This window comes from Rhamphochromis sp. 'chilingali', assembly GCF_963969265.1.
Source record: "Rhamphochromis sp. 'chilingali' genome assembly, chromosome: 12".
Lineage (NCBI taxonomy): Eukaryota > Metazoa > Chordata > Actinopteri > Cichliformes > Cichlidae > Rhamphochromis > Rhamphochromis sp. 'chilingali'.
In genome coordinates, this window is record NC_137939.1 from 36,492,745 (window position 1) to 36,505,452 (window position 12,708).

General features: G+C 46.0%; 1 protein-coding gene across 4 annotated transcripts in view; it reads left to right on the top strand.

The window, feature by feature from the left end:
* LOC308407918 (neural cell adhesion molecule L1.1-like) overlaps positions 1-12,708 on the top strand; it is a 43,569-nt gene that overhangs the window by 30,149 nt on the left and 712 nt on the right. For 2 of the 4 annotated variants that reach the window (XM_080899891.1, XM_080899893.1), the window contains 14 exons: positions 243-370; positions 496-597; positions 3,342-3,548; positions 4,446-4,516; positions 4,622-4,847; positions 7,755-7,861; positions 8,209-8,479; positions 8,828-8,950; positions 9,187-9,363; positions 9,472-9,585; positions 10,252-10,401; positions 11,880-12,011; positions 12,095-12,167; positions 12,555-12,566. In XM_080899891.1, coding sequence (XP_080756017.1) covers positions 243-370; positions 496-597; positions 3,342-3,548; positions 4,446-4,516; positions 4,622-4,847; positions 7,755-7,861; positions 8,209-8,479; positions 8,828-8,950; positions 9,187-9,363; positions 9,472-9,585; positions 10,252-10,401; positions 11,880-12,011; positions 12,095-12,167; positions 12,555-12,566 — 1,893 coding nt within the window. The remainder of the gene's footprint in view (positions 1-242; positions 371-495; positions 598-3,341; positions 3,549-4,445; positions 4,517-4,621; positions 4,848-7,754; positions 7,862-8,208; positions 8,480-8,827; positions 8,951-9,186; positions 9,364-9,471; positions 9,586-10,251; positions 10,402-11,879; positions 12,012-12,094; positions 12,168-12,554; positions 12,567-12,708) is intronic. The other 2 variants (XM_080899892.1, XM_080899894.1) reach the window with 1 other exon arrangement.

Below are 12,708 nucleotides of genomic sequence, written 5' to 3' on the forward strand. Positions count from 1 at the left end.
TGAAAAACAACCAAAATGTAGTAAAAGTGCATACTTTGAAATGCAGCATCGTCGATAAACGTTCATGACTCTCAACACAGAGAGAGAACATTACAGCAGCTCTCAGGTGTCACCATCCAAGAAACATCTGAGTTCCTCAGCTCTGAACTGGAGGTCTGCATGTCTCTGTCAGGGTGCAGAAATAAATGACTTGTACTGTTGTTGTTACACAGAATTACACGTGTGCTCGTGTGTGTGTGCAGGTACACCTTCTTCAAGAACAACACGCTGAAAGTGACAGACGTCCAATTAAATGACAGCACGGAGTATTCCTGTGAGGTCATCACTAAAGTGGACAACGTGATTGCACAGGGCTCCATCACTGTCATAGGTGTGTGTGTGTGTGTGTGTGTGTGTGTGTGTGTGTGTGTGTGTGTGTGTGTGTGTGTGTGTGTGTGTGTGTGTGTGTGTGTGTGTCTGGACTGTGGCTCTAATTGTTTTCTGTTGTACTCTCAGCAAAACCGGACCCTCCCAGTGGTCTGACTTTGTCTAATGCTGAGGGGGTCAGTGTGACTCTCAGCTGGAGCCCAGGACTCTCCCACAACAGCCCCATCACAGGTACCACACACGCACACAAACAAAACATGCGAATTTTGGTATCTGTTGTCATGTGCTGATAGTGGAAGCAGCTGAAGAGGACATTTTCATTTCCTGCTGAGACTCTTAAACCTTATGAAATGTTCTGGATTTTTCTGAGATGACTGAAAAAGGAGTACAGCAGGCCACCAACCTCCACCAATCACACTCCATCTTCATCAGTTATGAAAAACATGGGTAACGACAGCGAGACCTGGATGGGCATGATTGGGAGGAAAGGCCTCCCCGATCTGAACCCGAGCGGTGTTTTGTTATTGGACTTCTGTGCAAATCACAGTTTGGCCATAACGAACACCTCGTTCGAACATAAGAGTGTCCATAAGTGCACGTGGCACCAGGACAATCGGTTTTGTAATCGTATCACCAGACCTGCGACCATATGTTCTGGACACTCAGGTAAAGAAAGGGGCTGCGCTGTCAACTGACCACCACCTGGTGGTGAGATCGATCAGGTGGCGGGGGAGGACGCTGGATAGACTCGGTGCACCTAAATGCGTAGTGAGGGTGTGCTGGGAACACCTAGCAGAGGCCCCAGTCCGTGAGATCTTCAACGCACACCTCCGGCAGAGCTTCAACAGCATTCCAAGGGAGACTGGGGACATTGAGTCCGAATGCACCATGTTCAGCATCTCCATTGCCGAAGCTGCTGCATTGAGCTGCGGCCGCAAGGTGGTTGGTGCCTGTCATGGAGCGCTGCTGACTTTGACTGAGAAAATTGTCAGACGGTGGAAGGAATACTTCGAGGACCTCCTTAATCCCACTGACACATCTTCCGAGTAGGAAGCAGAGTCTGGGAATGAGGGGGATGACCCGCCAATTTCCAGGGGTGAGGTGACTGAGGCAGTTAAACAACTCCTTGGTGGCTGAGCCCCTGGTGTGGATGAGGTCTGCCCCGAGTTCCTGAAGGCTCTGGACGTTGTAGGGCTGTCCTGGTTGACACGCCTCTACAATGTTGCGTGGAGATCAGGGGCAGTACCTGTGGACTGGCAGACCGGGGTGGTGGTCCCCATCTTTAAGAAGGGGGACCGGAGGGTGTGTTCCAACTACAGGGGGATCACACTCCTCAGCCTCCCTGGGAAAGTCTATGCCAGGGTGCTGGAAAGGAGAGTTCGTCCACTAGTCGAACCTCGGATGCAGGAGGAACAATGCGGTTTTTGTCCTGGTCGCGGAACACTGGACCAGCTCTTTATCCTCTCGAGGATACTTGAGGGTGCATGGGAGTTTGCCCAACCAGTCTACATGTGTTTTGTGGGCTTGGAGAAGGCATTCGACCGTGTCCCTCAGGGTGTCCTGTGGGAGCTGCTGCAGGAGTATGGGGTGTCTGGCCCATTGCTACGGGCCATTCAAACCTGCAACAACTGTTGAAAGAGCTTGGTTCGCATTGCCAGCAATAAGTTGGACTCGTTCCTGGTGGGTGATGGGCTCCACCAGGGCTGCCCTTTGTCACCAATTCTGTTCATAATTTTTATGGACAGGATTTCTAGGCACAGCCAAGTGGCGGAGGGCTTTCACTTCGGTGGCCTCAGAATCTCATCTCTGCTTTTCGCAGATGATGTGGTTCTGTTGGCTTCATTGGGTGAGGGCCTCCAGCTCGCACTGGAACCGGTCCGTCGTGATGAAGAGAGAGCTGAGTGTAAAAGCGAAGCTCTCAATTTACCGGTCGATCTACGTCCCTACCCTCACTTATGGCCACGAGCTGTGGGTAGTGACCGAAAGAACGAGATTGCGGATACAAGCAGCGGAAATAAGCTTCCCATAACGGGTGGCTGGCCTCTCCCTTAGAGATAGGGTGAGAAGTTCAGCCATCCGGGAGGGGCTCAGAGTAGAGCTCCTCCACATCGAAAGGAGCCAGCTGAAGTGGTTTGGGCATCTGACAAGGATGCCTCCTGGGCGCCTCCTGGGTGAGGTGTTCCGGGCATGTCCTACCGGGAGGAGGCCCCGGGGCAGACCCAGGACACGCTGGAGAGATTATATCTCTCGGCTGGCCTGGGAACGCCTTGGTGTTCCCCCGGATAAGCTGAAGGAGGTGGCTGGGGAAAGGGAGGTCTGGGCTTCTCTGCTTAGGCTGCTGCCCCCGCGACCCAGCCTCGGATAAAGCAGAAGATGATGGATGGATGGATGAACACCTTAGGCATTCCTGAAACAAACCATGTTGCTCATTCAACTTTATTTAAAACGTATTTATTTGAAAATTACAAAGAGTAAGAACAACATTGAAAAGAATGTCTATTTCAATAGCGGGAGTTAAATTCTGGAATGAGTTAAAAGAAGTAATAAAGGTCAGTAGTGATATAAACCAGTTTAAAATAAAACTCAAACAATAAATTTTAAATAAGTATAAGAATGAAGAAAATGCAATTAACCCAAGACAGCAGTCAAACTCATGTTTATTTTCTTCTGCAAATTAGCAAATCTAAATATAGTTTTAGTTGAACATGTGAAAATACTTTTTGAGATGTTATGTTCTAAGTTGAAGGCGTTGTATACGTTTTTGTTGTTCAAATTTAGATGATGAGGATGTAAACCTGAGGGGGTAGGGCTAAATAAGTATATACTTCTGCCTACTCCTTTTCAAACAACTGTATGGAATGATTTTATGAAACGTTGGTGAATGTATATGTTTGAAATAAAAAAGAACTGAACTGAAAAACCGACCTACAGCTGAAAAACAGCTGATGAACCGGATCATGTCTGACTCCTTCCAGAGTTCATCATACAGGCTCGGGAGGAGTACCACACGGAGGAGAGGAAGTGGACATGGGAGGAAATGAAGAAAGTGCCAGGCGACTTCAACCACGTGGAGCTGACCCTCCATCCATTCTCCACCTACCGATTCCGGGTCATCGCCATCAATGAGGTTGGCAGGAGCAGACACAGCAACTCCTCAGACCACCACAGCACGCCACCTGCTGGTAAAGAACAATACCTCAACTTGTGCTGTGCAAATGTTGGTATAGATCCAATATCAAATAAATACAGGGCCAGTACTGCCAATACCAGTACTGATACCAAAGCTTAAAGGCAGCTTATGTAGGGAAGAGCAGCATGATTTATGAGATTCTGATTTCAACTGTGATTTTTAATTTCCACAATAATTAGTTGACACAACAAAACACACTCTTCAGCTTTTCGTGTATTTTAAATTGGGAGGTTTTTTTAATTTATGTTTGCTATAGGACATAAATAAAATAGACGTGACCGTGAACATCACAGGTGCATGTTTGAGGTATACACTTTATTTAACACAATTCACTGGGCTACGTGCTGCAACTAAAAGATAGAAATAAAAATCGATCCTATCATGATAGTATCGATCCGATACCAGTACCAGCATTGGTATCGATCCGCCCACCTCTAGCCTTAAGTGATAGGATCCATGTGTCAGAGGCTGGAAAAGACTTCAGTGAATGAAACAACAATATAAGCTAGCAGCAGATGTGATGAGCTTTAGAGTTACAACTGCTACTAGCAGTGATTTTTATAGACTGTGTCCAGGAGCTCAATATGAGGCGTGGCATTACCCACCGGTTTTTGGAACAGCAGTTTATGGTCATCACCGTGTTGTTCTTCTGCAGGAAGTTTGTTTCTGCTGTGAAGTTTTACCATGGAGTCTGACTCACAGCTGAGCCTCAGGCTGACATTAGAGGGACGGAAAATGTATTTACCATTAATTACATTATCAGTCTGAAAGTTTCACAAAGAAATATAAAACATGGTTGATCAATGGTCATGGAGATCAATAAAGAAGATCAATACAGGATGACTGAAGTGTGTTTATTAAACTGAGATATTTTCCTTCACCCTTTTAGTTCCCTCCATCAACCCTACAGGAGTGCGCAGTAACTCCTCAGAACCAGGGACACTGATCATCACGTGGGATGTGAGTACGTCAGCGTGTATGCAGTGGGCTCGAGTAAACATCCTCTGATATGTTTCATGAAAAGCACAGTCCACGGGCACTTCATATTCTTACTTTCTGTTGCAGGAGATAGACAAGCGTTTCCATAACGGCCAGAACTTCCAGTACGAGGTGCTGTGGAGGGAGGCCGATGGGTCAAATGTAAACTGGAACTCCGGCCGTGTGAGGTCTCCACCGTTCATAGTGAACAACACAGGAACGTACACACCGTTTGAGATCAAAGTCCGATCTGTCAACGCTCTCGGAGGAGGACCGGAACCAAAGTCGGAGAGCGGGCACTCCGGAGAGGACAGTACGTCATCCCAGAGCTTCATCCCTGTGGCCGAGTGCTGTAATGGGAGGGCCTGTTATTGTGTGTAACTGGGAACCATTACAGGGCTAAAGCCTGTGTGCACCCACTGAGAGGACTGGAACTAAAGCTCATACATACACATATAGAGACAGTACATGATATCTACAAGTCAGTAATACTGATGACAGTGAGCCAGTTCTGAAAATATCAACTTAAAACAATCTGAGTTAACCATGTTTATCCATACAGCTTATGAATGCCATCAGTCATAAATAATCTCACTGCAACAGCTTCATGAAGCATCACATCACAGCTCTTTCTGTCAAAATGTCAAATCTAACATCTCTTGTTGGAGTGCCCGGCAGCTGTACACATGAATGCTTTGCTGCTGTGCAGGCTGTTAATCACTCAGAGCATATAGTGAAGTTTCCTGTCAGTGCTTAGATTCTGCTGGGAAAATGTCTTTAGGTCAAAAGTCAAGAATCTCAATGAGTGGATGATGGGAATGATGCAGCTGAGGGTTTAATGTCTCACGCTGAATGTTCGGCATGTGAATCAATAATTGCCTCTTTTGTAATGTTGTCATTTTGATGAGAAATACGAGTTTCAGCTCGAACTGACTTATTTCTGTTTAGGAGGTTGCACATGCGTTCTTTCACAGGCTTAGAGAACTGTTCAGTTAGAGGGTAGTTAGGAGGTAAAAAGGTGATGACTGCCAAGGTCATTCCTCACAGCAGTCATCACGGTTTCCTTCAGTTACCTCGAGCTCTGAGGTCTTCACTGGTCTTTGGAAAGCTCAGTGTTTTATCAGCAGCAGCAGCAGCAGCAGCAGCAGCAGCAGCAGCAGCAACGCGTGACATGACACCGTCCAAAGGTTCTTACCAACGGGCTAAGCTTCTTCAGTTCTAGGGTCAAATGGTGGAGAGTCCCAGATTTAGGCCATATGGGAGTGTCCCCCCCACAGAGGGACAAAAGGACCCCCTGATGATCCTCTAATCACATGAGCCAAGGTGTGAAACTGGGTGTGGGTCACAATCAGCCAGAGTTTCAGGTGAGCTCATTGTGAAACCTGACCCCACCTTATTATGTCATTTCCTGAGGTCAGATGGCCCAGGGTGTGAGTGGGCGTTAAGGCATCTGGGAAGGATCTCAAAACTGGATTATAGATTGCAGACAATTGGTGTCACAAGCTCCGCCCTCTGTTCAAAGATGGTCGCTCACAGTGGACATAGATGGCTTCTTTCACTCCTCTTTCAAACCATCTGTCCTCTCTGTCCAAAATGTGAACATTGGCATCCTCGAAAGAGTGTCCTTTATCCTTAAGATGCAGATGGACTGCTGAGTCTTGTCCTGTGGAGGTGGCTCTTCTGTGTTGTGCCATGCGCTTGTGAAGTGGCTGTTTGGTCTCTCCAATGTAGAGGTCTGAGCATTCCTCGCTGCACTGTACAGCATACACCACATTGTTAAGTTTGTGTTTAGGAGTTTTGTCGTTCGGGTGAACCAGTTTGTGTCCAAGTGTGCTGCTGGGTCTGAAGTAAACTAGGATGTTGTGCTTGGAGAAAACTCTCCTGAGTTTCTCTGATACACCGGCTACATAGGGGATGACAATGTTTTAAGTGTTTCCTTTGCATGTGTGTGTTGCTTCTTTTTTCCTTCAGGCTTAGAGGGAACATGTTCTGCCCGGTGGTGTAGGGTCCTAATTACTCCAAGTCTGTGTTCCAGAGGGTGATGGGAGTCAAAGAGGAGGTACTGGTCCGTGTGCGTGGGCTTCCGGTAAACTTCGATGTTGAGGTTTCTTCTCAATGCACACAGCACAGTTCAGGAATGACAAACAGTTATCCTTTGTGTCTTCCCTAGTTTGACACAAAGGATAACTGTTTGCCATTCTTTAGGAGTTTTCTCCAAGCACAACATCCCAGTTTACTTCAGACCCAGCAACACGCTCAGACAGAAACTGGTTCATCCCAAAGACAAAACTCCAAAACACAAACTTAACAACGTGGTGTTTGCTGTACAGTGCAGCGAGGAATGCCCAGACCTCTACATTGGAGAGACCAAACAGCCACTTCACAAGCGCATGGCACAACATAGAAGAGCCACCTCCACAGGACAAGACTCAGCTGTCCATCGGCATCTAAAGGTCAAAGGTCACTCCTTCACACATCTGTCTTCTCTTGGCTCGTGTGATTAGGTAGAGGGTCAATAGTGGGTCCATTGTCCCTCTCGGTGGGTTACTCCCAAAGAGCTTAAATCTGGGACTCTCCACCATTTGACCCTAAAACTGAAGAAGCTTCTCGAATGAGAGGTGAAACGTCTTCAAGCAACTTAAAGAAGTCCAGACGCTTTTCTTTCCAAGCTCCTTAGACTACGATGACCTGGATCAATGAGGACCTTCACAGACACATGCTGTTAAACTATTCATCATTTCAGGTTCACGTGCTTATATTATGACATCACCGTATTGCTTAGAAATATCCTGACAATCACAGACAAGTCATTACTGCAGCAATGGGTATTTACTAGTGTAATGAATTCAGCAGAAATTCAGAAGTTTGTCTCTGACAGAAAACCGTGCACACACACATACACATGTTGCGTATTCATATCTTGTGTGTAACTGACATAATGCTTTCCCTAGCCCCTTACCCTAAACCTAACCATAACCCAGTTGTAACCCTGACACTAGAACCACCTTTTTTAGTTTTAAAAATGCCTTCAGACTTGTGAGGACCAGAATTCTGGTCCCCATGAAGGCTGTTGGTCCCCACAACTATAGTAAAAGTCCAACTTTTGTCCCCACAAAGATATCAATACACATTCACACACACAGTCATAAACTGCGAGTTTGTGCAAATAACATCGCTGCTGTGCTGATTTCTTATGTTCATGCCTTGCTGCTTCTCTCAGAGCCAGAGGAAGCGCCGACTGGAGTTTCAACCACCGTGATGAACAGCACCATCAGAGTGAGCTGGAACAAAGCTCAGAGGGTCCGAGGTTGGCTGCTGGGATACAGGGTAGCACTTCTCATTGAGTTTAATTACCTGACTCACATCACAGAAATGCTCTTAACATTTAAATCCTCTGTTCATGTAAGGTTATTACTTGGTGCGATGTTTCAAAAATTTAATTGGACTTTGGCTTTGAGCCTCTGCCCATCTTTAATACTGAGAAACTTTATAATCTTTCTGTCAATCAAACCCCAGAAAATAGTCCCGAGTGGCATCTTTGATTAGTAGAATAATGGATGAAAACACAGGCTGATAAAAGTTTTTATCGTGTTCTGAATTTTTTAATTTCATTTTCAGCTGTAACTTTATCAAAGCACATAAAGTGTGTTCATGTTTCTCTATGCTTGTTTCAGATCTACTATAAGAGGCTGGCTCCCAAGGCCGAACGGAGCCGGAGGTCTCTCAGACAATCCCAACATGAGGAGGACAGAGGAGAAAGATCTAAACAATTGAGTGAGACAGACGAGCACAGCTGGCAGGTGGAGGAGGTTGACCATAGCAAGACCTCAGCGGAGGTGACGGGACTGCGACTGTTTTCTGAGTATGAGCTGACGGTCACTGCGTTTAACAGCAAAGGGGAGAGTCCTCGCTCCCCGCCGCACCACTTCCACACGCCGGAGGGAGGTGAGTTTCAACCAAACACTGCTGTTTGAGGGTCATGTGACCATGGATCGAAGTGCAATTTGACAGGTTCCACAAGTCAAAGGTCAGCTGATCTGAGCAGCATTGTGTAGTAAGTTAGCTGTCTGCTTTAATTACCAATTATTTGAAGGTATCAGAATGCTGCTCTTGTTCCAGCCCATTGCAACCTCTGCACCTGACCCAAAAGCTTACGACACGACATTCATATCCGAGCGGACTTTGACATTCAGACAGAATAAAGTCAACCGAACTTTCTTCCCTCGTGTCTAAGAGTTCAGGATCAGTTCTCAAGTTACACAAACCTCACCTGGAACTGTTCTGTGTGTGCAGTTCCTGGTCCTCCTGCAACTCTGGAGTTTGAAAGCCCGACAGAAAAATCCCTGATTCTCTCCTGGAGCCCTCCAGCTGAGACCAACGGCATTCTGCTGGGATACATAGTGCAGTACCAACGGGGTAAGGTCTGATCCTGGCTGCGTCATGAAAATAAGATGAAGTTTAACGATTGTGACTTTTCTTTTTGTGTTCATCCTTGAATTCTGTTGTAACTTTACTTTCTGGTGTTTCCTTCAGATTTCAATGTTTTTCTTTGTCCCTGTTTAAGTTTTATTTATTTCACTTTCTGGGAACAGCGTTTGGCCACCAAGCGTTCTTAGTCATGTTTTTCTGCCTGGTTTGTGTTTCATCTGTAGAGGTGGAAAGCAAAGACAGTCCTGTGGAGATACTGAATGTCAATGATCCCACAGTAAAGCACATCACGCTGGACAACCTGGACCCCGACAGCCATTACATCTTCAAAGTAACAGCATGCACAAAGATTGGACAAGGCCCTCCCATCACACGCAGGGGAGCCACCCTGCTTGATGGAGGTGAAACTTCAGAATTCTGCCTCACACCGTTTAGTGTTCGGCTTTATTTAGTGAAATAAAACCAAATTCTCAAATTGACCTTGTTTTCTCCACCCCCCTGCCTTCTAGAGCCTCCGAGAAACATCACAGTAACCTCTGGTAACGCATCAGTCCACCTGAGCTGGGTGCCCGGAGAGAGAAACCGAAACCACGGCTTCCACATCCAATACCTCAAGAAGAGCGGTAAGGACAGGACGGCTTGCAGGGAGAGGAAGTTTGAGGGGGTCTGTGAGCATGTGTGGACAATGACTCTTAGAAAGGGGAATAAAGGAGCTGGAGAGTAAGGAAGGAAAACATGTCTGAGTCCTTCTCAAAGTCTTGATAACAGTTCCCGGCGGTGATTCGACCAATTATTTTGAAGATCCTGACTCTAAATGATCGAACAGAGGTTTAAACTTCAGTGTTGAAGAACAGCATGCGGAGGCTCAACAGTCAAATCTGAAAAAACTCTCAAATGTCCAAAAAATAAACCTTTAAGGCTTTTTTCTCTTGAAGTTATACTTTGGTCTGAGAACATGACAGCCTGACTAATGGTTCAATCCAAAGTGAGACGAGCCTGAAGAACCTGCAGTGAACCAAGAACAAGTAAACAGCTCCCAACTTGTTATGATGATAACAAGTAGATTAAACTGTCACGACTCTCTGATGTTTCATGCGTATCCAGTGATTTGAATATGAATTTTCACACTGTTTTGCTTCTGCAGCGTCTCTGGATCAACATCACAGCAGAATTATTAGAAAGAGCAGAAGAATCAGAGACAGTTCATTAAATGAGAGGAGGAACAGCTTTAGGATTGATTCCTACTATGTTCTTCATATGTTTCATTCTTCTCTGCCGTGTGGCTGCAGGAGGCGGTGGGTGGGAGAAGTCAGAACAGGTCAACACTACGCAGGGTTTCTATATGCTGACGGGCCTCCAACCAGGAGCTCAGTACCACCTGAGGGTCATGCATGGAAACTCCACTTATTGGCAAGGCGAGGCAAAGACCGTGGAACCATGTAAGTATGCAGAGTAGTAGAGGTTGATGCCACAATCTTCACAGATTCACAAATCTAGCACTGTCGACGTCCTGATGCGTGCTCAATCATCCAGGTAAGTAAATCCCAAAAAGTTAATTCTGTTCATCTGGACGTAACGTTTTCAGTGGGAGAAACACTTCATCACTGATTTAAGCGACTTCTTCAGTCTCAGCTGACTGCAGGTTTCCCCAACCTTATAAACAGTACATTTGTATAATGACTGAAACCAGCCCACTGAAGGAACAATGGGCTGGGAGGTCAGTTCCTTGATCATTAGTATGCAAATTCTCTGAACAAAGCTTGACCTGGAGCTTTGATCTGGTTGGAGGATTGCCAGGATTTATACATTGGAGAAAGTAAACAACCTCTGGCGAAGCGGGTGTCACATCACAGAAGAGCCACCTCGTCAGGCCAAGACTCTGCAGTCTATTCACACCTACAGGCCAGTGGACACTCTTTCAATGATGAGGATGTAACATCCTGGATAGGGAGGAACGCTGGTTTAAGGGCGGAGTCAAGGAGGCCATTTATGTGAAAAGGGAAAGACCATCTCTGAATCGAGGAGGGGGCCTAAGGGTACATCTGTTACCATCTTACAATGCTGTGATTGCAGCCATTCCCCAACTCTCTGTGAATGGGACTCATGACCATTGATCAATGAGCTTTGATCAGTGGTTGTTGATCAATGGTCAAGAGAATTTGCATATTAATGATCAAGGAACTGACCTCCCAGCCCATTGTTCCTCAGTGGGCTGGTTTCAGTCATTATGCAAATGGACTGTTTATAAGATTGAAACCTGCAGTCAGCTGAGACTGAAGAAATCACCTGGATGATGACGAAGTGTTTCTCCCACTGAAAACGTTACGTCCAATGAACAGAATCAACTTTTGGGACTAGCACTGTGGAGTTTTCAGGCGGGCTAATCTCGCTACCTGTGTGAAAATCATAATTCCAATCGCGTCTGGACTTCTTTAAGTTGCTTGAAGACGTTTCACCTCTCATCCGAGAAGCTTCTTCAGTTCTAGCGTCAAATGGTGGAGACACCAACTGTCTGCCATCTTTAATCCAGTTCTGAGATCCTTCCCAGACGCTTCCTGGGCCATCTGACCTCAGGAAATCACATGTTAGGATGGGGCTAAGTTTCACAATGAGCTCACTCGAAACCTTGGCTGATTGGGACCCACACCTTCACACCTTGGCTCATGTAATTAGGTAGAGGATCATTAGGGGTCCTCTCGGTGGGTTACTCCCAAAGAGCTTAAATCTGGGATTCTCCACCATTTGATCCTAGAAGCTAGAAGCTTCACAGATGAGAGGTGAAACGTCTTCAAGCAACTCAAAGAAGTCCAGACGCTTTTCTTTCCAAGCTCCTTAGACTACGATGACCTGGATGACTGAGAACCTTCACAGACATCATTCCAAACATTTCTGTGACAGTCTGTCTCTGTTCTCTCAGTGCCGTCAGAGATAACCGGCAGGTTCGCCACCCAAGGCTGGCTGATTGGACTCATCAGCGCCATCGTGCTGCTGGTTCTCATACTGCTCATCCTCTGCCTTATCAAACGCAGCAAGGGCGGCAAATATGCAGGTACGCTGTGGTGCGCAGCTGGACTAACACTCTCTGACTCACACAGACTCTAACGCAGAGTTAAAGGTTTCTTTTTTTCACAGTGAAGGACAAAGAAAGTAAGGAGGTGGACTCTGAAGCTCGACCAATGAAAGATGAAGCCTTTGGAGAATACAGGTGGGCCTTTTTGAATGTCACTCATGATTACAGGCTATGCTTGAAATGCATTTGCTTCCACACAGAACAAAGTGCTATGGTGGCCCTGCAGGTACAAAATACAGCAAGAGCACAAAACACAGAGCGACCCTGCGATTTGAGTCAGTGTGTTGTTGTTTAGTTTTTGCACAAAAATCCTTCATGTCGACACAACAATGAGATCAGTTATATACAGTATGTTTTTATATAAACAGTGATAATATCCCTGCAGTAAATCATATTATGAAACTTTGTTTTGTTTCTGAAACATCGAGTTTGACGGCTTCATCTGAGCGTGCAGCTCGTCATGCTCGCAGCTCTGCTTCCTTTCATTCACTTTTCTTTCTCCCTTCAATGCTCTGCCTGCAGATCCCTGGAGAGGTAGGACAGTTCACCCCTCTGTAGCACTCACATGTGTGTTTGTGTGTTTGTGTCGAGAAGCTGTTTAGATTTAATGAAACTTTTCATTCTGTGTGCATTTCTTTGAGTTTTTGTGTAATTAGGCATCATTTGCATAATCAGC